This window comes from Engraulis encrasicolus, chromosome 3, assembly GCF_034702125.1.
Source record: "Engraulis encrasicolus isolate BLACKSEA-1 chromosome 3, IST_EnEncr_1.0, whole genome shotgun sequence".
NCBI classification, from domain to species: Eukaryota; Metazoa; Chordata; class Actinopteri; order Clupeiformes; family Engraulidae; genus Engraulis; species Engraulis encrasicolus.
Window position 1 is genome coordinate 10,422,702 of NC_085859.1, and position 27,714 is coordinate 10,450,415.

Below are 27,714 nucleotides of genomic sequence, written 5' to 3' on the forward strand. Positions count from 1 at the left end.
TGTATTTATTATCATTTGCATGTTTGATTTATTGATGGCTGTGCTGTTATTGTCATTCATTCATTAAATATTGGAGATGTATTTGTTCAGTGATGTGAGGGTGTTTTTCAATTCCAAGAGTTTTATTTTTCACATAAAATAATTTGATACAATCACTACACATGAATAAAACAACATTGATCAGAAGAGGGCAGGGATGTTGGTGGTGATGCAAGGCCTAGAACCGATGAGCAAAATATAAGTTGGTCCATTTTGGTTACTTTATTTCACTTCTGTTGGAGTGATACGTGTACAGTATGTGTTAAAAGCCATTTTGCGAGTAGTCACAAGACAACAAGTCACGAATGCCAACTAGCAGTGTTTGTTGTAGAATGTTACTAAACCTCCCTCCTGAAGCCTCATACAGTATCCGCAGTGCGGACGTTTAGCTCAGCAGTCTAGTGCTGTGCCTCCCAGCGGTGTAGTCTACTTTTATGAAGTAGGTATACTGTATTTGAGCATTTTTTGAAGTGGGTATACTGTATATATTAATGATATTCAAAATAATGGATCCATCAATTTTAAGTGGGTATACTGAAGCCCCTAAAATTAAGAAGTGGATACTCCGTATACCTGCGTTCTACGTAGACTAGTGATGGGCCAATGAAGCTCTGAACCATTTATGCACATTGCTTCAGAAATTGGGTTAGTACTTGAAGCTTCAGTAACAGGGCCCTCTCCTGGTGAAAAGCCATGTTTGCAATTAAACGGGCTCAATTCGATAAGATGAGATGTTGTGCCCTCATCATCCTCATCATCTGCACACTAACTTCCAGCCATTTGACATTTTGGGCTACTGATGAGGCAGTTGAGGTAGACGACATTACAAAGGCTACGATGCCACATTTATTTATTCATTAATTTATTATTAGGCTATTGTTTGGGCGATCAGAATAAAGCGTTGCTGAACATTAATGTCTTCTCCTTGTTGTGTTCATAACTTATGATGATGGTGTCTACTTGTCTATCAAGTGGGACTTAGGCCTAATGACAGTCAATAGAATATCTATTCTCTCCACTGCAACCTGGCAGACGGCTCTGCAACAGGTCAAACACATTTGCGCGCGCCTGCTGGTTCGTGTGGCAGCGCGATACACTGCAGCTGCAAAAATGAACCAGTTTACTGTTTCATATGTAATATATCACATGGTTTTTCCACACTGAAGCAAACTTCGGAACAGTGGTTTAATGGTTTTCGCAGCTGATGATTTGAAACACGTTCCGGCGCGCTTGTGCCAGACTGCCATCACTAACGTAGACTACACCACTGGTGCCTCCTGTGCCCAAACTGGGACGTTGACTGGTAGGCGGGTTCGATCTCCGAGTGGCCAAATAGCCCAGATCACCTCAGTTACACAGGTCGTAATGTAAGTAGGCCAGGGGCATATTAAGTTAAATGTAAACGCTGATGTGCAGTGCAGATTCTAAGCTTTACAATGATACTGTAAACATGGAAATCTGTTAATATCTGATGACATATCTGAAGACATAAAGCTATCCCTTTTAAAGACAAAAAGTATGCTTTTAGACAAGTTATTACTGATAGGCTACTGTTTTCTGATACATTGAAAAGTTTCTTCAATAAATCAATTGTCCTTTTATGAAAAAAGAAAAAGAAAAACATACAAAAATCTTTATTTGGGAATTTCTCCGTTTTGCTCTGAGAGACATGTGGCCTGTTTTCTTGTGACTGGTCACATATGTGGTATGTGTGTCCTTTCTCACCAATGACACTATGAACTTTGGCTGATTTGTTCACTCAATCACCACCTTACAGCATGGCCGTAACTACCATTGAGGACTCAGAGGTCATGTCCTCAGAATTTTTTTCAGAAATATTCAATTTATCTATGATCAAAATTGATGGCAAATTGAGTCTGTATACACCACCCCTAGTCCCATTTATTTGTGTTAGGTTCAAACCCTTAACATTTGTAAATATGAAACACCTGAAATGAAAGACACAGAGAATCCTTAATTAAGTTTCAAACCGGCTTGGAGAGCGGATGGGGAGAACCGTCAGCTACCATTTTCCCCACTCGTTCTAAACGATGTAATAGCCATAAGTCATATTTATTGAAGGATTTTCCCTGATAACAATTATCTCTTATCCGCTAAGGGGAAAAGGGGGCGTACCCGGATAGAGATTAATTCATTCACACACACACACACACACACACACACTAGCCAGGCTGCGCCCTCCTAGTGACGCAACACCTTCGGCGGCGCTGCAGATCGAATCTCGATTGCAAGTCTATGATAATCAGGCAAGGAACACACAGTCCTTGGCCTGCCATGTGGAGATGCAACTCTGTTGTGTTTGGGCATTCCATTGTTCTGGTACAGATAAAGTCCTCGCACAGTCCAGTAATCCTTTGCTTAGCCTTGAACAGGAATTCTTGAATGCGAAAGGGCACATTTGTGCCACGGCAACATGTTTGCTTTCATATAGAATAAAATACAGTTCCAACAATTTGCCTCATGGATACACATTGCAAGGAAAGTGTTCTCGTAAAACACGCATCCTCACAGCAGTGATTAATGAACACAAACGTAAGAGTTTTAGCATTCTAAATGTACAGTATACAGTACAGCGCACAGTATTTGACCTCAGTATTTTAAAATTTCTCGTTATGGCCCTGCCTCATTGGCGTTCGTAAGGGTGTCTGCCCATTGGTTAGACAGCCCATAAGTCGGACAGTAAGCCAAAGAGGAACATAACGCCAAAGCATGGCCGTAGCCAGGAACTTGAAATAAGGGAGGTCCATAGTGCACCCGCAGCGTGCCAGAATTATTTTAAAGGTGCACTGTGTAGGATGTTGCCCGGAGTATCTATTGTAACCATGTTGCTCATTGAAACTATGCTGTCTTTTGCCAATTGTGGTCTTTTCATGAATATCTGCTAAATAATGAACTAATATTTACTAGTATGACCACATTTTACAGTATGTTTTGCAGCTGAAAAGATTTCTGAAAATTCAAAATGGCAGACAATGGAGATCCCCTTTTTCATGTATGAAAAATATTATTTTCTCTAAAAATAAGGGAGGTCCGGACCTCCCTTACCTCATATGTGGCTACGGCCATGCGCCAAGGAGGTAATGTTTTCGGTCGCGTTGGTTTGTCTGCTTGTTTGTTTGTTGGTCTGTTTGTCAGCAGGATAACTCAAAAACTAATCAACGGATTTGGATGAAACTTTGTTGAGTTGTTGATAATGACCCAAGGATCAAGTGATTAAATTCTGGTGATGATCCGGATCACAAACCGGAACCAGGACTTTTTAAAAAGTATTCTGTCAGCAGGATTACTCAAAAAGTAATCAACTGATTTGGACAAAACTTTGTGGAGTTGTTAGTAATGACCCAAGGAAAAAGTGATTAAATTCTGGTGGTGATCCTGATCACAAACCGGAACCAGGACTTTTTGAAAGATGCTTCACTTTTGCTGGCCTATATACCTAGTGGCCAGAAATTGAATTGGGGAACTCTACAAAAACAAGGCAGAAAGACTTAGGGTGTAACATAGTCAATTGTTCTATCAAGCAGCTTCCTTGGCGGAGGTCTGCGCTCTCTGAGTGCTTCTAGTTAGAACTGTGCTGTATGTTGCCAACTTTGATCTTTTCATTAATATTTACTATTCCAATATTTACTTTTACATGCATATTTAATATTCACTAGAATGACCAGGGCTCTATTCATCACCAGTCAAAATGGCTCTATTCATCACCAGTCAAAACACTCACTATTGGGTTGAAGTGGTTAGTATGTTTTCTTTTCTACCAGCCAAAACTATAATTTCACCAGTATTCGGCAGGTTGGCTGGTGTTAACTTAAAGCCCTGAGTATTACCAATATACAGTTAGTTTTGCTGCTAAAAAATGTCTATTTCTGGAAATTCAAAATGAGGAACAATGGAGAAGATCTCCCTTTTCATGTAAAAATGTTCCCAGTCATAATGAATACTTACAATTTGATTGAGGTGGGAAGTATGCAAAAGGTAACATTTGTTAATGGGCAGCATGAATTCTGGAAATAAACTACTTAAAATATTACAGTGCACCTTTCACAAAAAACATGTGCGTTTTGATTCTGAGATACTCTGGCCAAAATAATGAAAATATCTTCTAAAATACAAAAACAACAAACAAGGTGATGTCACCACTGATTTAAAATGTGTTCTTTATACTAGCATTGATTGGTTAAAGGGACACTGTGCAGGTATATGGTCAAAAAGGTACTGCAACTATGCTGCTCGTTGAAAATGGGCTGCCTATTGCCAAATTTGATCTTTACATGAAAGTGTAATTAGTAATAAACAAATATTTTCTTGTGTGGTCCAAGTACAGTCACATTTGCAGCTAAAAATGGCTATTTTTGGAAATTCAAAATGGCGGACCATGGAGAAGATCCCCCTTTTCATGTATGAAAAGTGCAATTTTTCCAGTCATAATGAATACTTAGAATTTGATGGTGGTGGTAAGTATTCATGAAAAAGGTAACATTAGTGAATGGGCAGCATGAATTCTGGAAATAAACAACTGAAAATCTCACACAGTGTCCCTTTAAGTACATGTTTCATTTACATTGTTGGTCTGGCCAATTTTGATTAGACTGCCATATCATTTTATCATCAAAGACCAGATGCTGCACCAAGGTTACATGAAGCCAGAAATGGAAGGAAACAGGGAAATAATACATTTATTTACAAGTTTACATGTTTTCCTTTAACATCTGAAGATATAACCACGCTGTTCTGTTAAAAAAGAAACATTAATATAAAACCATGTGCTTACAAACAGTGTGATGACATCTTTTCCTCACAAAACAACACCAATATAAGTTAATATATTCAACCTTTGTAGAAGTGCACAAGAAACACCCATCAAAATGGGCACTATAAAAGTCCACATATATTTAGCAGCAGCTTACCACCAGTGGGCTGGGAGACAAAGGCAAGCATTCAGGGAGAAGTGTTAAAGGCCATAATGGTTGGTGAGACATTCATTGGCCATTAAACCAGTTGTTGCGGGAAGAAAAAGGAGAATGTCCCCCAGGACTTTAGCGGTTGGGCACTTATGCACTGCCCTTCCATCTTAAGCCTCTGTGTGTGTGTGTGCGCGCGTGTGTGTGTGTGTGTGTGTGTGTGTGTGTGTGTGTGTGTGTGTGTGTGTGTGTGTGTGTGTGTGTGTGTGTGTGTGTGTGTGTGTTTTAACAGCAGTTACACAACCCCCCCATGGTTCAGCCTTTTTTTGGGGGGGGTCGTTGGTTGGATCCCTATCTGTACGAGAGTGTGATAAAAGGTGCATGCTGCAGCCTCACTCCATTGGCCCTGCACGACACAGCCTCTTCCCCTCTCCTGCAGCGCAGGGCAAAGCCCAGCTCCACGACCTCCTGCAATGGGCCTCCGCCACTGTCCCGACCGCCATTCTCCCCTGCCCCCCACGCCATGCCCTCCGCATCCTGCAGTGTCTGGGCCCTGGCCCAGGGCTCTGAAGTGGCCTCCAGCCTGGACAGCCCCCCCACTTGCCTCATGTTGATCAGGCGGAGCCCGGGGCCGGGGCCTCCCTGCGCCCCTCCCATGGCCTTCTGCAAAGCCTGGAAGAAGAAGAGAAGGTCTAGCTTCATCTCCACGACGGACTCGGCACTTGCCCGGGAGTTGTACCTGAAAAAGCATGCATAGGGGTATGTCAGAGTGCGTCTGGTTGGAGAAGGAATGTGTTTATTATATTACATTGCCCTATCGATCACTATGTTTACATTATGTTTTTAATTCCAAATTAATTATTCCGAATTCAATAGTTCTGTTGAGTTTACTTTGATCTTTCATTTGATTCCAAACAAGCCTAACACATAGTAAAAGTACTCATAAGCAACTAAATATCCAAGAGGCATAACCTCACCTAGTGGGGAGACTGCGTTTGTCCAGGTAAAGTATTACTGGGTCCACCTGTAGATGCTGAGGATTTGAGACTTGGAGGTGCAGTTCAGCCCCAATAACAGAAACAGACAAAACGTCGTGGCTGAGAATGAACTCCAGAGCCGTACCTGTGAAAGGAAGGGAGTAATGGTTGTGAGAGTCAGAGAGGCCAAACTCTTCTCGTGTGTTTATCCTATCCAAAAATGGGTATAGACATAGGCCTACACATGTGCCTCTGTAATAATTCCCACAACACAACCAGCAGTTTTCTGTTAACTAATAAAATACATGCACGCTATTATCATCAAATAATGACTATCTTACACATAGAAAGACGTGTTCCATACCATGCAGTCGTCCCTGAATCCCCTTAACGCTTCCGCAGTGGTATCCCATTTGGCAACACTGATATATCCGTTTAATAAAGCGGAATAGTGACTGTTCGGGAAACATAGTCCGCGGCGCATTCTCCTCCGACCTCGGATGAACCCTGATGCGATAGAATGGCTCCTGGCTGTTGACCGGTCCGGTAGTCTCAATCCACGGGTTGGTCAGTAAAGCACACTGCTCCGTATCCAAACCCACGCTTTCACGACGAGGACGCTTGTGCGCGCTAATCCGCAAATTACTGTTTTCACTGACAGATTCCATTGGTGCGCTCAGAAACGCACGACTTTGCACAGTCGTAGATAAAACCATGACATACAAAAGGAGCAGAACAATCCTTGCAAAGGGTCCAGTAGCCATGTCTGTGTAATATCCTGTCGTTTTCCTGAGATAGTCACTACAATTGTACCTCTGGTGCGCTTCTTCAAAGTAGGCCTATAATCTAGTCAATTTGTCCAGCGGGATGGTAGCCTATCCAGAAGGAGCGGTAGTACGTTTCACTGCTTTTACATTTGCTCCTGTAGAGGGAAAGGATCTGGAATTTTGTCTCCACCGAAATTTGAGTCCTCTCCCACTAAATACCCCTCCCCTTATTTTGTTCAAACTTTTAAGTAGTCTACCCATTCACACTCTCCGTCGAGTCCTGACGATACGTTAGCATAATGAGGCGCCCAAAGCTCGAAGTCTCCGAGCCTATTCTCATTCAGTGGTAAGTGTAATGACCCCCATATTACTCTGGATCAGGACCATTACCAAGCTACTCATTAGCAAGAGAATTGACACCTACCGTGCGAGAGAGTAAAACTTTCTTCAAGGTTCTTATTCAGAGGTTGACCTCTACCATCAGAGGGAGATCTGGGAGCAACCCACAGTGCGATTTAAAATGAGCTTACCCCAAGTACCAAAGAGGCACATAGGCTCCTATTCATGTACGATTTGTTTATAAATTTATTAGAAGTCTTTCTAATCGGATTTGTAGGTAATTGGGGGTGTGATCATGGCAAATTCTTGAAGCTACGACCAAAACATTCGTGCGCAATTCAGTTTGTCAAACTACTTAGTTACGCAAGGTACACGAAAAGGATGTCTCCAAATTGCAAGTTTGTTGTCTGTATGGCGTGTTGTGAATGGACTTTCAACTGTCAATGTCCCACACTGTTCAGTTGGCCTTCTTTGCTTCTTTTAACAGACTAGAAGAATCACTCTAGAATGAAACTGTTCTGTTTAGATGCAGTCAAAATTTAAATAAAAGCATCAGATTTATTAAGAGGCTTTATTTCTAGAAAAGACAATATAAAATCTAACAACTTATATTTAAACATGTATATTAGAATCAACATAATCTCAGTCTTAACTGCCTCTCTATTATTCCAGTGCACACCTTGTTTGCCATTGATAATAGGCTAATCCCCATCTCTAACAAGTAGTGGGTGAATTTCTCAAAACCAAAGTTGCTTACTACATTAGCTACTTTGTTGTTTTCAATGCATTTTTCCATTGGCAACTACCGAAGTTGCTAACAGGCTAACAACTTCTCTTTTGAGAAACTCAGCCCAGGTAGGGACTGCAAATTTCAGTTTTCCACCGAATAACTGTCTAGAAAAAAGATGCGCAAACAAATATGCCAGATCAGATTCTAGAAGCTTTAAGGGTAGATACAAAATAATCTACCCAAAGACTTCAGTTCCTCATATGACATTGAAAATCACCATCAGCAGCCACCCCTGCTTCACACAGCATAGCATATGGCGAACATGTTCTAATAATTAAAATAATCATAATGAGGTGTGCACAAATGTACTGTATGTTAGAAAAGGGATTTTCAAACTGTGCATAGGGCCTTGAAATACTTTCTAATCTAAATAATATGTGTGTGCGTGTTGATCTTGACTATTTGGCTTGTATTGCATATTAGGTCAGAGGTGGGCCCCGAACATTTGTGAAAATTTCAAGCGGGCCCCAAGTTGGTAAAGATTAGGTAACCCTGTGTTAGAACAGTGATTAAATCTGTGAAAAGTGCAGAAACAAATGCTCTGACATCTGAACACGTGTTTTCCTTCTTAAAAATTAGACACTTGTGACTTATCACCCATTGTGACTTGTGACTTATTTGGATTTTACAACTTTGTTAACAACCTCCTACCTCACCACATTATGTCTAGTTCTACACAAGATAAGTACAGGGTGCAGTCATATGCTCTCCGTTTTTGAGCAATCTGGTGTCACACAATAGTGATAAAATTATCTTAAAAAGTGTTCCTTGATGACTGCTTCCTAACCCTGTTTCTCAAAGCATGCTAAACATGTGATTTGGCAGTCAGGTGAGGGCTTTGCAGGGCAGGGGAAGGAGGCACAGTGCTGGTGGTCGGGGATGCCGGAGTTCCTGATTGGTTCTCAAAGAAGGTTAACCACGCCTGCGGAGTCCTTGCTGCTGGCGCTTTCTTGGTGGTTCTCAGAGCTTTTTAATCCCGCACTTTAGCAGTCTGTGGCGAGCTTCTCAAAGCAGGTTAACCCCGTGTTTGAGCAGTCTGTAGCGGGCTTTGCTGGTGCTGTCTTGGTGGTTCTCAAAACGGGTTAACCCTGCACTTTAGCAGTCTGTGGCGAGCTTCTCAAAGCAGGTTAACCCCGTGTTTGAGTAGTCTGTAGCGGGCTTTGCTGGTGCTGTCTTGGTGGTTCTCAAAGCAGGTTAACCCCATGTTTGAGCAGTCTGTGACGAGCTTTGCTGGGCAGGGAGAAGGCACTGTCCTGGTGGTTGGGTATGCCAGAGTTCCTGATTGCGGTGGCGTGCTGGAGGAAGTAGGTCTCCTGGGCAGAGCTGCGTGTGCCATACACCGCAGAGCCAGCATTTCTGCAGAAATACACATTATTACATTACATTACATTACATTGCATTTGGCAGACGCTTTATAACCAACGCGACTTTCAAAAGAGGACATAATCAAGCCAACATCACAAGCAAATACAAAGTGCACAGGAGATATACAGAACAACAAGTGCAGTTGCGAAGAGGGGTTAGTTTTTTTATTTTTTTATATAAAGAGTAAATAACGAGTACACACACACACACCCAAACTAAACTAAACTAAACATCATGTCAGGTGTCTGCCCTGGGGCAAGGCCAGCTCAAGCATTAGTCTAGTAACGCATGCATGTTCACAAGCACACCCACAAACAAACATTGCGCAAAAAACACACACACACATTAAAAAAGTGTAATGCTATCATTGTGACAATGATAACCTCTCCGCTCAAAACTAACCTGAAATACTGAATTTGCTGGAGTTGGAAAAAAGTTCCAAAAAAGGCTCCAAAATGTTTTTGTTTTTTTCAGAACTCAGGGAATTTTGGTAGCAAGCTCATTGGACTCAATAAGATAGGGTGGATAGTTTAACATGCCATGTGCATAGTATGTATGCAGCTCACTTTGGGAAAAATTAACAAATTAAACAAATGCTTGGATCTTAGTTTTCTGCAGTCTGGCGGCAGACAGTGAGTGTATCAGTGAGTGGGCTGCAGTCGTATAAACACAACACAATAGCAGCACCCCACCCCCAACCACACCCCCAGACAGATACACTTGTGCAGACACACACACACACACACACACACACACACACACACACACACACACACACACACACACACACACACACACACACACACACACACACACACACACACAAAACACACAAAACTGACCTAACGATTGCCTCCTGCAGAGTCTGTGTTTGGGAGAAATTTGAATGCAGAAGGGCCGTGGCCCTGACAAAAGGTCGGTCCTGAGGTGTCCCAGACAGGTTGGCTGCGGACACAAAGACAAGACAGTCAGACAACACCCCATGTACAGTCAGTGACTGGACCCAGCAGACAACAAACAGTGGCTGCAGGGTGCAAATGTTCTTCTAAGTAAATATAAAATAAAACAAATGTAGCAAGAAGTCACAAATCATGACGTTTCCAATGCATGTAGTAGGCAGGTCTCTAAATGAACACCAACCAACCGGCCAAATGCTGGTGACATATCAGTTTAGCTGGTAAAAAAGGCCGCCTTACTGCCCACTTTGACCCATAAGTGAGTGTGTGTTTGGCTCGTAAGATTAACATCTACTGGCCTTTGGCAACCCACAATGTACGACTATCCAAAAACAGTAGTGAGAAGCGGGGAAGTCCTTTGTTACTACACCCCATTCAATGCAGGTTGGCTTAAAAAACACTAACCTACACATACAGTACTAGAGCAGAGTATTGTTTATGGTCCCTCCCCAAGGGGAATTTTCTTGTCCCTTCACACCATTACATCCAGGTTGGTTGCGGACACACCAACAAGTTTCGCTGTTGCTTCATCAGGTTCACTGTATGGCCGTAACTACCATTGAGGATACACAGGTCACGTCCTCTGTATTTTTTTCAGTAATACAAAATGTATCTATGATGAAAATTGATATATGCTCAACAATGATAAATTCAGTCTGTATATGACACCCCCATTTATCCTCAAGGCAGTAATTAATGAAAACAAACTGAGTTTGACTGAAGTATTTGAAGCATCCTAAATGTATAGTATAGCCTACAGTACAGCACAAAGTATTTGACCTCGGTTTTTGAAAATGTCTGGTTACGGTCCTGGTTGACTGTTTATTTATTATCAGGAAGCAATAGTGAAACGCGTTGTCCACCAAATAAAAAACCAGCAAAGAAAACCAGTGAACGGTGATTTATCCTCCCTTTACTCTGATTACTTTCACTGAACCTGGACAGTGGTTGTGCACAGGGACACTTTAAGGCAGGGGTGGGGAACCTTTTTCATACGAAGGGCCAGTTCAAATACATCCGAGGGCCGTAAAAATCCTCCGAGGGTCGTATTACCAACACATACCAGGATTTCTTCCTGCACTTTAGGCCTATATTGAAGGCAACTAGCTTTAAAACAGAACCCAGCTCTAGGTCCCCTGAATATAACTTAATTGTATTGCAAATGTATTTTCGAAGTTTCCTTTACAAAATATGTTATATTTCATGTGAAGCTGCATAACACTAAAACTACATCGGGGGCCTGATTACATGGCCTCTAGGGCCGCAAACGGCCCTCGAAACATAGGTTCCCCACCCCTGCTTTAAGGCCTAGGAACCAACTTACTGGTGAGTGTGTTCTGGATGCAGTCGTAGTGAGCGAAGGTGTAGGGGCCGTAGGGCCCCGCCCCCCCCGGTGTACTGCTCCGCAGGTGAGCCTCCAGGCCATTCAGAGAGGCCATGCTGCTGTGGTACTGCACAGGGGAACACAAGAAGACAAGCAATCATCATCTGCTGTGGTACTGCACAGGGGAACACAAGAAGACAAGCAATCATCATCTGACTCATAAGCCACCTGGAGTAGGAGGTAACCACTCAGAGACGCCATACTGCCAGAGACTAAAGTAGAGAGAGAGAGGGGTTCCATTGGCCCATTGTTTCCAGGTTCTATTATTGCAAGGGGGGGGGGGGATCCCCCTTTAGGCAGACCTAAGGACTATTCTATTCAATGCTAGGAGTATTATGACACGCCCCTTTAGGCAGACCAGAACCTGGTCATGTTAGCCCCTTAAGACACAGCTTTATAAATTAGCTGTTACCAGAATGGCAATGACCAAGTCATAGTGTATTACTAAAGGCACCGTGCACTGGCATAGTAGTGTAGTACTATAGTAGTTAACTTTCAATGTCTATTACAGCGTGCCACAGGAGGTACGGCGCGCATTAAGGGGCTACGTGCCCATAGCAACCTCTTACAATGGCATATCTCTATATACTTAAAGAATCTCTGGTACTGCACAGGGGAAAACAAGACAGCAATAATCATCTGACTCAAGAGCCACCTGGAGTAGGAGATAACCCTATTGCATGGCACAACGCTCAGAGCGAACCCATTGCATGGCCCATGCAGTGATGTATGTTGCATCTAACCACTAGCCGTGGCCTAGAAGTTAGAGAGTTGGTCTTTCAATCTAGGGGTTGCAGGTTCGAATCCCCCCTGACCTCTACCTGCACCACCATCCATGGCTGAAGTGCCCTTGAGCAAGGCACCTAAACCCATATTGCTCAATACCCTGAAAAATAATATCTGTAAGTTGCTTTGAGTAAAAGAAAGCGTCAGCTAAGTGCAATGTAATGTAATATTTATATTTTTGGGGGGTGAACACCCTTATTTCCAATAGGATGAATAAAATTACTCTATTCTATTACCCTATTTATCAGGAGCTAACCCTATTATTTTTGATGGGAAACATCATGTGATGTGAATTGAACCCACTGCATGGCCTCGGCATATACAGTTACGTATTCAGGACCACATTCACTCAATACATACTGCTATCACTCAGGTTTTTCTAGGCTGACAAATACATACATGCTCCCACTAGTAAGCTATAGTAAGCTATAGAACTTCGTCCATGCTGTATTTATTTCTGTGGATAAATTCACACACACACACACACACACACACACACACACACACACACACACACACACACACACACACACCACTGCGGATACAGGGTTATGGGGCAACAGGGTTTTCACACACTCACTCACACACACACACACACACACACACACACACACACACACACACACACACACACACACACACACACACACACACCACTGCGGATACAGGGCTATGGGGCAACAGGGTTTTCACACTCTCACTCACACACACACACGGACATATGCGCACGCGTGGATACACATGCACACACACATGCAACACACACACACACACACACACACACACACACACACACACACACACACACATGCAACACACACACACACACACACACACACACACACACACACACATGAAACACGCACACACACACACACACACACTTACCACCTCTTCGACAGCTGCCTGGTCTGTGTGGAAATGGGGCTCCACGAGCAGGGAGAGCACCAGAGCCCTGACCCTGTGCTGATACAGAGCCATGGGCAGCAGGGTCTCCTCATCCGAGGAGGAGGATGGCGGAGGTGGTGGTGGTGGTGGTGATGAAGATAGTGGCAGAGAAGATGGTGCAGAGAAGTCTTCCCCCTTGTCCCGCCTTCTGTCCTCTGTCCCATTCTCTTTGGACTCTCCCTCTTTCAAACTTTCCGTGTCGTTTATTACGCCGTTCTTGGTGCAAGTGCTGGATTGCATCTCGTTGTCCCTCACTGGGTCTGCACTGAGGCTCGCCTTTTTCGTCCTTGTCTTTTCTCCGTTCTCCGGTACGACTGCTTTTCCAGACACGTTTGATGGGGGCTTGTGACAGCTGGAGTCTGACAGCTCGTCGTAAGAGCTGTGGTCGGAGGGGCTGTCTGGGACTGTCTCTGGGTGACAGCCGTTGTCATGACTGCCATGTTCGTGACCATTATCGTGGCCGTTTCCGTTCGGCAGGATCAAGGCGCCGTTAGCTTCAGTATTGCCCTGGCCAGTACTAACGTCCACCTTTTTATTGCAACCATTAGCCGTCTTGCTCAAAACGACATCCTCTTTCAGTTTGCACGCAGCAACTCCATTGGATAGACCATGGTCATGTGACTTAGCATCTGCTGGGCAGTAGCGCTCTGATTGGTGGACAGGACTGATGTGGGATGGGGTGTTGGCCTCGGAGGAGAGGCCGGCACTGAGACAGGACTCATCGGACATGGAGGAGCGACAAGACGAAGGGGTGGGAGCGGGGGCAGGATCGGCGATGTCCGAATCATCAGTGGGAGTGTCGGATAGAGTCCTTGACAGGAGGCGGGACTTTCTTGATCTTGGCTGAGGTTGGGGTGTGTAGTGAGACCTGTGAGCGACGTGACAGTACACATACAAGCAGTGAAGGGGAAATGGAGCAATAAGTAGTGTTCTACTGCAGGGCTTGACATTAACTTTTTCGCTTGCCGGCCACTGTGGCTAGTATTTTTCTGGAGTCACTAGCCATCCAACTATTCTACTAGCCACAATTGTTACATTATCATGACACTGTACATCTAATCTCAGAAGATGAGGTGCTTAAAGCAAGAAGATGAGTGCATGGGTTTCTACATGGAAATAAAACAAATAGAAACTGAGTAACTGAGCTTTTGCCTGCTTGATACGCTAGCGGCAAAGTGCCGAATGTACTGTATGCTTTTCTGATATGTCTTACCATAGAATAAGCTACCTGCCATATTGGCTAGTGACACAGAAATTGTTACCAGCCACAGCCAAGTTTTACCAGCATTTGGCCGGTTGGCAGGTGCCAGTGTCAAGCCCTGGTTCTACTGTAATTCTAACGTTTGTAGCACTCAAAACATGACTACCTTTTCGAAGAATGTGGAAGCATGAGCTGTTGGTTAGGCTTGGATTAAAAGGGCTTGAGACATGGATCAGGATTCGTGACATGCAAGAAAGTTCTCAAAGAAATTCAAAGCTTGCTAAATGTTCAACTTCTTCACAGGTACTGCACACACGAGAAATCAAAAGTATGTGTTAAAAGAAGGCATGAACAGCCACAAACGGAATCTGCATTTTTCCACACATACAAGTTGTTTATGTCCTCTTAATTTGTAAGTCCCTTGGGCTGATAGTTTCTGCTAAATGTAATGGAGCTGTTCTGTGATAATAAAATCAAACATAACTAACTGCACCTGCATCTTTTGTCCACTGGGTTGCAGCGTAGTGCCTGGAGTTCAGCTGGGGTGAGGAACACTGGCGTTGTGCCGGAGCTGGAGGAGGGCGTTCCACTGCCACCATTCATGCCATTGGCTACTGGACCCTGGTCTTGCTACAGTATATGAATGAAAACGACAAGTGTTACTTAAAGATAAGTTCAGCCAATTTCAACATGCCGTTGTAATGTTCATGGTTGTTATGCATGAAGTGCTAGAGCTGTGTAATACGTTAAGTACTATTAAGCTGTGCAGTGCACCCCTTTAATTGATTGAAACCCTATTTTCAGACTCTATCTGTCTACCTGTGTTAGTGACTTACCACTGACTATCAGTACCTGATTGCTCAAAGAGAGGCAAACAAAAAAGAACATCCAGTTAGCAGGCTGTTTAGAACTTAAAAGGACACTGTGTGATACTTTTAGTTGTTTATTTCCAGAATTCATGCTGCCCATTCACATTACCTTTTTCATGAATACTTACCACCAGCATCAAATTCAAAGTGTTCATTATGACTGGAAAAATTGCACTTTTCATACATGAAAAGGGGGATCTTCTCCATGGGCTCAAATTTCAGTAAGCAGCATAGTTGCAGTACCTTTTTTGACCATTTCCTGCACAGTGTCCCTTTAAAGGTTAACTTCAGCCAATTTCAACATGCAGTTGTAATGCTCACACTACCCTGGACTTGTCAGTACCTGAGATTCTTCAGCTTTTCTGAGATCCTTTGTAAAACTCACTTGTTTACCACCAGACATGCTTAACACCATCTAAAGCAAATTTGTTTATCTTGGTCTCATCAGACCACACGACATGGTTTCAGTGATCCATATCCTTGGTCTGTTTATCTCTCTTGAGATCAAGATAAACAAATTCGCTTTAGATGGCGTCACAGAGTTTTACACAAAAAGTGCATCATCTGGCTAGTCAAGCATGGTTGTGGGACTGACATGGTTTAGCGATGTATGGATGCCATCAACATTGGAAATCTGAATTACATCTAAAGAAGCATGCATGTCAACATGCACTGTGACTACAGAAGCAGATCATGATACTCTCCATAGGATTTCATTCAAAACTCACACCCATCTATTTTAGCCAGGTGCAGACTCAAAATGTACAATTTCAATGTACTGAAAGGTTGAAACACACACCGATGACCTCCCTTTTAATCCCTTTTCATTTCAAAATTAAAAAAAATAATGTAGTTGCTGCCAAAGGTGGTTCTACAAAGTATTAAGCAAAGGCTGTGAATACTTTTGTAAATATGATTTTTTTTTTTTTAAATACATTTTCAAAACTAAGAAAACAGTCAAGACAACTTGTTTTTCACATGGTCATAACGGATTTTTTTGTGTAGGATTTTGACAACAGATTCATTTGTAGCATTTGATATAACCGCAACACCGATGCTCCCATTTACTTCATTTTAATGTGACGCTTCGGGCCACCCTGTCTGAGGAAGGGCCAGGGTGGCCCGAAACGTCACATTAAAATGAAGTAAATGGGAGCATTGGTGTTGCGGTTTTTCCTTTTTTTCATTTTATGAACTTAACGTTTTTTGAACCTGCACCTGAAAAGCATCTGGATGTGCGTGAGATTGGACTATGATATAGCATTTGATATAAGGCTGTAAGATAATAAAATGTGAAAAAAGTGAAGANCTGTGAATACTTTCCGGATTGACAGTATTCCCAATAACATCAAAAAGGTTATGCAACATCAGCAGACAACTATCAAACAGTGATATGTTATGGGAAAATATTTGGAGTAGGCCTTTGTTAATAATTGTTTAAATGTTAACAAAATCTGCCCCCATTAGAGCAGCTCAGATCTTGGAAAGGGCAGAGCTGAAAAATGCGGCATCACCGGGTACTGACAAATCAAGGGTAGCGTGAGCAATACAACAACATATTGAAATTAGCAGAAGTGCTCCTTTAACCTTAATGCTGTATAGAGGCCTGGTTGATGGATAGTCATAGAGCAGGGGTGTCAAACTCAAATTGACCGAGGGTCAAAATCTAAATCTGGAATGAAATGATCTCGCGGGCCGAATAAAATTGCTCTGCGGGCCAAATTTGGCCCCCGGGCCTGAGTTTGACATCCCTGTCATAGAGGGTCATCATCAGGGCTCTAAATTAACACCAGCCAACCGGCCAAATGCTGGTGAAATTTCAGTTTGGCTGGTAGAAAAGACCAACTTACTAGCCACTTTGACCCATTAGTGAGTGTGTGTTTGGCTAGTAAGATTAACATCTACTAGCCATTTTGGCTGGTGATGAAAAAAGTTAATTTAGAGCCCTGGTCATCATCATCACAGGTGACCACAAATAATTGAGGAAAAGTATACTGAGGCCTGTGTTGATGATAGGTTGAGTAGCTCCCTGGACTTAAAAGTACGTGAATAAAGAAGCACTCATCAGATTTCTTTTTTCGTTTAATTCGCAAAATCGCCATTTCACACTGAAGAAGGGTGTAAGCCCTAAACGTCTGTGATGTGAGGCAATTAAAACGAAAAAAGAAATCTGATGAGTGCTTCTTTATTCACTTACTTTTGAGATTTGAGTTCACTCATTGACGAAGTGAAGCACCCAGTGTAAAGTATAAGAAGACAAGGTGTTGAGCGCGCTTCCTGCTCCTTCTAGCTCACTGGACTGACATTTATAAAAAGAACAGTTACAAAGTAAACTTTAAATAACGAGGATTTTATAGGAAAGAACCAAAAAAAAACGTACTTGATGAAAGCTCTCTGTTTCATGGACCATCACCTTCACCGTTAAATCAGGAGGCATTTGAGTGCTCACCACCCTAAAATAACAACATCAGGGATGAATTTTATTTTAAAAATGAAGAGGAAGGAAACAGTGAAAAACAACAAACTTCCCTGAAATCACAGTCAATAATAGCTGAAGTGTTATGCCAGTGCCAGAGGAATTTGGCATCCAAATAGTTTATTGGCTTGACGCTTTTATAATCACAGTCCAACACCGTGTCCAAGATCAAAACATCAGTCAGTTTGGCAAGTTTCCAGCTCTGACCTTGTTATGTTTGCATACTCTCTATGTCTCAACCTATTTTGTAGTTGTTTACGGCCTCTCTAGTGGTTTCGGATAAATTTGCCTGTTAAATGTAATGTAGAGTTACAAGAAAGTGTGAAGTCCACTCACCTGCCTCTGTAGAGTATGCACCCAGCCAACACCAGGGGGCAGCGTTGGCAGGCCTGCAAGATCAGGGCTGCTTTCAAAAGCAGCAATGGATCGATCTACAGGACAGAAACACAGTTACAGTTGAAGCATGCAGTATAGCTATAGCTATCACGTGTATTCCTTTCTGTGTGTGTGTGTGTGTGTGTGTGTGTGTGTGTGTGTGTGTGTGTGTGTGTGTGTGTGTGTGTGTGTGTGTGTGTGTGTGTGAGAGAGAGAGAGAGAGTCAGTGAGTGAGAGTGAGTGAGCGAGTGAGTGAGAGAGAGAGAGAAGGAGAGGGGGAGAGAGAGAGGGGAGAGAGAGAGAGAGAGAGAGAGAGAGAGAGAGAGAGAGAGAGAGAGAGAGAGAAAGAAAGAAAGAGAGAGAGAGAGAGAGAGAGAGAGAGAGAGAGAGTGAGTGAGTGAGTGAGTGAGTGAGTGAGTGAGTGAGTGAGTGAGTGAGTGAGTGAGTGAGTGAGTGAGTGAGTGAGTGAGTGAGTGAGTGAGTGAGTGAGAGAGAGAGCTTGTGTAAACTTTCTGTACATTCAGTTTATGGGTTACATCACTGCCATGTCATATGCGTCATCTACAGAGCATGCGAGGACTAATCAGTTTCAGGCCATGTGAATCAGCAACCAAATGACATTAGTCATAATAAGGTTGGGCACAGATTCCTTCTTACAAGGTTCAGTGTTCCTATTACAAAGCAGTTTTAACTAGTTTTTACATTAATTGAAAACCCTACCAGGCATCTTTTTGGTGTAGCAACCACCTTAGAGATTTGCGTATCAGTGTGGCGTTGTAATGGATAAAAACAGGTCAACTATGCATATAATATGTGCGACGAAAGAGGATACCTACTTGACATTGCTTGATTTCAGTTCACAAGTGTGCTTAAAGGTGACGGTGCATAGAGAACAGTTGAAACCACCCACAGACATTACACCAGACAACCACGAGGTCTACGGCATACCCCGGGTGCGCTTTTCTGAGGAATTAGGCTCTGAGCTTCTGCTCTTGTTCGGAACAATTAAATTCATTCATGCCTAATTGCCTCGGACATGCTTGAGAATGGCTATGCCTCATGCCTTACGAATGACCCTTACGAATGGCCCGAATTGTAGATCCAGTGAGAAAAGAATGCATTGTGCCGGCTCTTGAGTGTACTCAACTCACGTATAGATTTACGTACAGTGCAAGATTCTGCCTACAGCACGTCAGTGTGTCTATTGACTCTGTCCCACGTAGTCCATATTCCATGCACCAAAAAAACTGTCATTTCTTTAAAGGGACACTGAGCAGGAAATGGTCAAAAAAGGTACTGCAACTATGCTGATCATTGAAACTGGGTTGGCTATTGAAAATTTGATCTTTTTGTGAAAGTTTACTAAGTAATAAACTTAATTTTTCTAGTATGGCCCAAGTACAGTCATTTTTGCAGCTAAAATTGCCTATTTCTGGAAATTCAAAATGGCGGACCATGGAGAAGATCCCCCTTTCATGTATGAAAAGTGCAATTTTTCCAGTCATAATGAATGCTTAGAATTTGATGGCGGTGGTAAGTATTCATGAAAAAGGTAACATTAGTGGATGGGTAGCATGAATTCTGGAAATAAACAACTAAAAATTTCACACAGTGTCTCTTTAATGCAAGACCCTTGGTTGAGGCTTCCACAAATGTAAGCCAAGCGTACTATTCAGCCCTTTATCTGTTCAGTCACTTATGTGTATTGTGGGTTGATTCTCAAAAACAGATGATGATGGTTATAACCTCAAAGAGTTTAAGGTGGAATACACAGCCAAGTGATCTAAAAAAAAAAAATCAGGCTTCAGTAGTCAATAGCATGTCTGTATAAGTCAACAGAAAGGAAGACTTGCTGACATCCCACACAAAGCTGTGTGTGTGTGTGTGTGTGTGTGTGTGTGTGTGTGTGTGTGTGTGTGTGTGTGTGTGTGTGTGTGTGTGTGTGTGTGTGTGTGTGTGTGTGTGTGTGTGGGTGTGTGTGGGTGTGTGTGGGTGTGTGTGGGTGTGTGTGGGTGTGTGTGGGTGGGTGCTGTGTGCATGGGTGTAATTTTAGGTGTGGATGGTGGGGACATGTCAACACTACGTTTGAGGTAATCCTAGCTTGTCCCCAACACTTTTTCACAGATATAATGCAAAAATAGCACATCCGGAGAACTGCCATTGCAATGTCCCCACCACTCTCCTAGCCAAACCTGCACCTTTGGCTGTGTGCGCGTTCTGATGTATTGTTGTTGACAGGTGTGTGTGTCTGTGTGTGTGTTGTGTTGATAGCCCCTAAGAGAGTACTGTAAGGTGCTGTGCAGGTAGGATGGAGTATAGCACCTACATTGGTAGAGTCGATGGTCCTCAGGCAGCTGAAGATGTGGTGCAGCTCGCAGGAGCCTCCCTGGAGGTGCATGAGATACGTGGCCCAGTGCCGGGCCAGCTCCGCACGACTCTGACGCTGATGGAGGCCAAGAGTGAAAGGCGTAAAGAGAAAGATGAGAGGTGACCAGACACAGTATTTCACTTTAAAAAAATAAAAGTTTTAATGTTGACGACTACATCGTTTGAATTCTGTGAGGTATACTTTAATAAATTTAGTGCTAACATAAATTACATAAACAATAGCTGTCCAATACCCCACTTACTTGGCATATGGCTTAAGGTTCAGGCTAATATTGTTCAAAAATCGTCTCTGTATTATTATGAATGCAGTAACTATGTACTGCATTAGTGACAACAGTAATTAATGCTTTATGGAGCGCACGCATATCTCCCAGACAAAAAACGCTTGCCCATTTCATTTATACGACAACATGTGGAAAAACATACCGTAAATGAATCCTGTAGAATGTAACAATGGGCGTGAATGATAGCACAAATTACAAAGCAAATGGTTTGTCTCATGAATTGGCAAAGGACGCGCTCAACTTCTTGGAAAAACGAAAGTCTTTGGGTGCGAGATAAAAAGTATCAACTTAAGGAAGAAAAATCTGCACTCACAAAACTGTGTCTCATTATTTATTTAGATTACCACCATGTCCAAAAAGCGAACGCGTTTCGGCTATCAAGCTTTCATCAGTGTGTGGTACTCCTACTCCTACTTGGAGTACCACGCACTGATGAAGGCTTGATAGCCGAAACGCGTTCGCTTTTTGGACATGGTGGTAATATAAATAAATAATGAGACACAGTTTTGTGAGTGCGGATTTTTCTTCCTTAAGTTGTCTCACGAATCCCATTCATGGAAGAAGCATTCAAAGAAATGGCACTGTACCAGGTAACTCTGTCGCACCGGGCCGTGGTAGAAACAAAACAGGCTGATCAGCTGATCCAGCAGGGCGCACATGCTAACATCTGGAATGTCCACAGAACAACTGAGAGCCTGAGAACAAGAAAGATCAGGAAGCGCGCTCAACACCTTGTCTTCTTATATTTTACACTGGGTGCTTAACTTCGTCTATGAATGAACTCAAATCTCAAAAGAAAGTGAATAAAGAAGCACTCATCAGATTTCTTTTTTTCGTTTTTAATCGCCTCACATCACAGACGTTTCGGGCCTGGGGTCAAAGGCGAAATCGCCATTTCACACTGAAGAAGGGTGTAAGCCCGAAACGTCTGTGATGTGAGGCGATTAAAAACGAAAAAAAGAAATCTGATGAGTGCTTCTTTATTCACTTTCTTTTGAGCCTGAGAACAAGACAATAAGGGGGGGGGGCATGATGTATAACATCCAATACAACAAACAAGCTATTTCTTAGTGCCTTATGCACTCTACAGTATAATCCCACATGTCAAAGTCAGGAGTTAAAGGGAACTTTACTGCCAATCACTCCAGATAGCAAATATGGCACAAGGGGACTGAGATTCTTTCCCCTAACTCCAAATATGGAAAATATACCAAAACTAACACAGAGAAATAAACGATACAGATAACTGTGAAATATACTCAGACGTCAAAAATAAGTAAACGTAAGATATGCGGGCAAACAGATAGACATATACAGTAGCATACATATCCAACAAGAAAGCAAATCTGAGCTATCCTATTATTCTTTGGCAAATCATGCAGGTGTACTGTAATGCAGAATGACTTCACCACGTACACACGTCACACACACACACACACACACACACACACACACACACACACACACACACACACACACACACACACACACACACACACACACACACACACACACACACACACACACACACACACACACACACACACACACTCACCCAAAGGAAGTGTTCCTTCATGCGCACAGCAAACTTGCTCCTGCGCAGCCGGAGCAGACGCACAGGTGAGAGGGACAGCTCCGACACACACCTGCACACCCCCGCCAGCTGGCCACACAGCAGCTCCTGCTGATCCAGTGGAGTCTGCCCACGGTTGGACACGGAGGAGACAAGGCGTACATAGATTCAAAAATATTCATTTTTTTCAAACACAAGCAGGTAATTGGAGTGCTTCTGGGTCTTCACCTTTTTTCCTTGGTGCTCATCAGTGTAGGGGCTCTCAAACTTGGTCCAGAAAGACAGATGCTAAGGCACTCAAGGTTGCAAATTGTTTTACTTTTTTATTTGGCTACAATGCCTACGCGTTTCGACCCTTATGGCCTTCTTCAGGGCGTAAATACGTCATACGCCCTGAAGAAGGCCATAAGGGTCGAAACGCGTAGGCATTGTAGCCAAATAAAAAAGTAAAAAAAATTGCAACCTTGAGTGCCTCAGCATCTGTCTTTCTGGACCAATATTCATTTTTTGTTGTAATACATATTGTAGCCCCTTAATGCGCGCCGTAGCCTACCTCCAGTGGCACGCTGTAATAATCATTGAAATGTAACTACCATAGCACTACAATACTATGACACAATACAGTGGAGTCTGCCCACGGTTGGACACGGAGGAGACAAGTCAAGTCAAGTCAAGTCAAGTAGGTTTTATTGTCAATTTCTTTACATGCACTGGTCATACAAAGAATTTGAAATTACATTTCTTGCTTTCCCATTCAGACATAGACTAATCTAGGTAAGGACATAGACAGTATGGACATAGACAGTGCTCATACAGACATTTAAAGTGCAAGACTGGACAACAGAAGACTTGTAGAGAACATACATTAGGAGGAGGTAATTGTTGTGCTTTTCCTAAAAGTCCTTTATGGCGTTCTGACATAGTAATACAAGGAGTACATAGATTACAAAATACTCATTTTTTTCTTGTAATACATATTGTAGCCCCTTAATGTGTGCCGTACCTCCAGTGGCACGCTGTAATAGTCATTGAAATGTAACTACCATAGCACTACAATACTATGACAAAATACAGGCCCTTTAGTAATGCACCACGACTTGGTCATTCATTACCATACTGGTAACAACCTTAAAGCTGTGTCTTAAGGGGTTAAGCAGTGGGAAAAGTGGATGAAGGACATGACATATTGACATGCAGTAGGTGGACAAGTCTGCAGAGGAGCACATGGAGGAGACACAGAACAAACAATCTAACTGATGAAGATATTAACATAGATGCTGACAAGGCTCCTGCTGTAAAATTTGCTGCCATCAGAGTAGCACTGATGAGTGGAGGTGCAAAACGCACACCAGAAACACACCAGAAACAGAGGTGCTGGCAACCAGAAAATACACTTGCAGGACTCTCAAGTTAAATAAAGAGTTTTTAATGTGACAACGTTTCGGCCTGTCGGCCGAGTAGCACTGACCAAGTATTACCGAAGACTCGTGGTGTGTGATTTCGTGCTAATGTAATAATATGGTAAGTCGAGTCTTTCAATAACTATTACAATGTTCTATTGGTGGAACGGTGGGCATTATGAGGCAACGCAGTAGAGAGTCAGATGTAGGACATGACTTTGAAGACATAGGATAGATCATTTAACTGATAAAGATGTTCAAATAGGCATCGTCATACCAGTTCTGTGCTGTTTAAAACCGTGGCAAAGCAGAGGGAGGATATGTAAGATAGAATAGTTCAGTGTTTCTCAAAGTGGGGCGTAAGCCCCCCTAGGGGGGCGCAGAGGTATTGGAGAGGGGGCGCGTGAAGTCAGAAGGTTTTTCTTTTTTAATACTTTTCTGCTTTGCCATTAAGTCAACACATTCACTTTACAATCACAATATATTCATTCATTTATTCACTAATATTTAGAGAACATCATAGGCCATATACGTGTATATTAGGCTCTAATAAACTTTACGAAGGCCTATTTATTTGTATTTTCGTAACCATTTTGTTCGAGTCGGGCGCAGACAGACACCCTTCCCCTGAAGGGGGAAATGGCAGGAAAAGTTTGAGAAACACTGGAATAGATCATTAAACAATTGATATACTGGTAGGCTCAGTACTTCCATAGTACTTACAAAACCTATTTTGGGCTGGGTTTACAGTAGAAAGAGGAGCTGGGATATTCAGAAAATGCAGAACCGTGTGAAGACTCACAAAGACGAAACTAACCCTATTCATACAAAACCCTACTGTACAGAGTTATGTGGGCATACTTGCATTGCCCCACACTTTGAATGTTGTTGTTTATTTCCTCTCTCATAAGCCGCTTTGGATAAAACCGTATGCCACATGAAATGTGATGCAATGGAACGTGGCAACAGGCTGAGGGCAAGTTATTTGTATCAATCATCGTGCACCCATTTCTGCATTTTTCATGCCAAATGATTGCACACCTCCTGCGCATATTAAATCCTACAGATAAAACAGTTGATGCCATGCCAAAGCGCTAGCCTGAGGTAGGTAGCCAGTCCAATAGTCGAGTGGAAAGACGATGACGCATATCACATGACGAAATGGAAGCTTGTAGTTTGTTTGAATACAACTGACACGATTGGCTATGGGCTATGTGTACGAGAAATCATACATTCATAATGCCATGGGCAACCGTAAACCTAACCTCCCTACAAGAAATTGACTAGGTGGCCACCAGACTATATCCCACTTGTGATATATTCTAGTGATAGCCAGGCAACCATAGATGCATAAGAGCACACACCCACTGCCTTGCTCCTGGCCTGGCTATTGCTCGAAACAGTGGAGTTGCCTTACCTCCTCGGGGTAAAAGAAGCATATTCCAGCGCGTGTGGGGTCTCCTTCCTCCTGGACCTTTGATCCATCGTAGAGGAAGAAATAATTACACCTGTGGGGACAAATATAACTTAGGCTACATTACCTGACAACTATCCGCACTTGCAGTTGCAAGTCTACAAATAAGTTGGCCACAACATTCACCCAGACTCTGGAATGTTGGGAACAATAGACAAGTCAGTGAACTGGACAATGATTCCAGAGCTAATCCTATTGTATTGCAGGGTATTTAGAGCACTGTCTGGGGCGAACTTTGGGTAATTACCCACACACATATTTTGACACAAAGGTTGATATTTTTTATGTTGTAGCTGTTATGAATACATAGCTATAGCTCAGTGGTGTAGTCTATGTAGAACGTGGGTATACGGAGTACCCACTTCTAAATTTCAGGGATTTCAGTATACCCACTTAAAATTGATTGATCCATTATTTTGAATAGCACAAATATATAGAGTATACCCACTTCAAAAAATGTTCAAATACAGTATACCCACCATAAAAAAGTAGACTACACCACTGCTATAGCTACAAGAATGAGTTTCAAATATTAAGAACAATGGAAAAGGACTTCAGCATTGTCAGATGATAGGCCTTCTCAGGAAGCAGTGTCTCTGACAAACACACTGAGAATTGTGTGTGTGTTGTTGATATTGTTGTTGTCGCTCCTGCTGCAGCTGAGGGGTGCATTAGCAAAATACTCGTACAGGGGACTTACCTCCTTGACTCTGCTGGAGAGGGTGAATCGGCCATAAGTTGTTAATAGTATCCTTTTGATGTCACTGAATCATTATCCGCAATCCTGCCATTGCATCTGACACCATTGTCTAGCACAAACAAACAGTAAGAACACGCTTTACTGCCTATAACGTAGCCTACTGACACGATGACTGAGTAGCTGAGTGATATTGTGTCAGATCGACAACAATGTAGCATATCACATTCCTTTTCACATCTAAGCCCTACACAAGTTTGCCGCATGGCTCAAATCTAGCTAAAGGGCCGTACACACACGTCGCTGTTATTTACTCGCTACTTGCTCACTCGCCTACTTGCCACTCGCTCTGGGTGATTTTGTTTACTGGTTGTCATGGTTCCCGCTGTCCGCGCCAATAATGTCCGTACGAAACAAAATGTAGGCCTACGCTGTTTAACGTTGATCGTGTGCTGTGCACAACCATGCATATGAGCCTTTGATGGTGTACACTGTATTGGATGTGTTTTCCTCAACACTTCAAAGTGCGATGGCGTGCAGAAGTTGGGTGGTCAGAACACCACAGGGGCAACTTCACCTGTCAATAATCTGCATCCTGCATTCCAATTGGTTACTCGCTTAACTCGCGTCGCTCGAAGATAAAATAAGTTTATCTCGGAACCCGCCCACATCGCATCGCTTGTACTCTCCTCGCCTACTCGCCAGCGAGACTCGCTGGAACACGTAGACATTCTATTGACTTCATCCGCTGAGCGAGCAACTAGCAGCGACGTGTGTGTACGGCCCTTAAGAATTTGAGCCTGGCGTTAAGTCTGCAATGCAAAGGCACCGTATAGAGAATGAACAACAACGTGGGGTTTTGTTTTGGTGACATTCCAATCGATATATGAAAACGGCGAACTATACCCCAAATGCAGAAAAGTTTCTCATGGCACACACGGTTATGGCACGTTTTAGTTACAATGTCACTATCCGACATGCAGCCAATGGTTGTTACAATGTTACCATCAGTCTATCGAATGACGCGACGTAGTTAGCATATTATTCTTCAGCATTATTCTTCTACTAAATCTTACTCTTATAACAGCAACACAAGCACGATACATTTCCTGAAAGTAGGCCTACTTGAACTTAAACAAAGACACAGCAAATGGCATGCAGCAAAAGGATTAAACCTTGGTAAACGTTTAGCAAACTTACTTTGTGCGTAGACTCTACAAATTATGACCCAGGCAAGTGATTTCAGGAGGAATGTGGGTCACAAGAGTAGAATCATGTGAGAGTGTCTTGAGAGTAAGGCAAGCATGGAGGGTCATGCTTGACATTTTACAACTTCCTCAGTAGCCTAGCCTTTTCCCCCTAGGGAGCCTATTTCTATTCACCCTGTTCCTTCTCCTTCAGAACGCAAAAAATGAGTTCAGACCTGAACCATTTTGGCTAACCAAATTAGTAATAATAGATATGGTTATTTGGTTGTCTCAGACATTAAGTTGACTTTACTTGTTTTATTCCTTGCGGTTCTTTTAGTAGCCTTAAATACATCTGAGGAACTGTCTGCAGTGCACTTTAATTCTCCAATTGTATAGGCTAGTGTAGTTTGTTGAATTGTCCTGATTGCACGCACACGCACACGCACGTGCACACACACACACACACACACACACACACACACACACACACACACACACACACACACACACACAC

At 42.8% G+C, this 27,714-nt stretch overlaps 2 protein-coding genes across 2 annotated transcripts; both read right to left on the reverse strand.

Annotated features, from left to right (window-relative positions):
- Nucleotides 1-4,726: 4,726 nt before the first annotated feature.
- Nucleotides 4,727-7,498, reverse strand: si:ch211-170d8.2 (uncharacterized protein LOC571755 homolog). Its single transcript, XM_063194718.1, has 3 exons — nucleotides 6,303-7,498; nucleotides 5,939-6,083; nucleotides 4,727-5,700 (listed from the first exon to the last, which is right to left on the reverse strand). The coding sequence occupies exons 1-3, from the start codon at nucleotides 6,700-6,702 to the stop codon at nucleotides 5,313-5,315; spliced, it is 933 nt and encodes a 310-aa protein (XP_063050788.1). The 5' UTR covers nucleotides 6,703-7,498; the 3' UTR covers nucleotides 4,727-5,312.
- A 103-nt stretch (nucleotides 7,499-7,601) lies between these two features.
- On the reverse strand, nucleotides 7,602-27,674 carry hps4 (HPS4 biogenesis of lysosomal organelles complex 3 subunit 2). Its single transcript, XM_063194717.1, has 13 exons — nucleotides 27,211-27,674; nucleotides 26,014-26,122; nucleotides 25,257-25,347; nucleotides 22,422-22,565; nucleotides 21,454-21,561; nucleotides 20,521-20,637; nucleotides 18,156-18,250; nucleotides 17,724-17,796; nucleotides 14,968-15,104; nucleotides 13,214-14,141; nucleotides 11,480-11,606; nucleotides 10,042-10,144; nucleotides 7,602-9,190 (listed from the first exon to the last, which is right to left on the reverse strand). Exons 2-13 carry the CDS (start codon nucleotides 26,046-26,048, stop codon nucleotides 9,019-9,021), a joined length of 2,130 nt encoding a protein of 709 aa, XP_063050787.1. The 5' UTR covers nucleotides 26,049-26,122; nucleotides 27,211-27,674; the 3' UTR covers nucleotides 7,602-9,018.
- Between the last annotated feature and the right edge of the window lie 40 nt (nucleotides 27,675-27,714).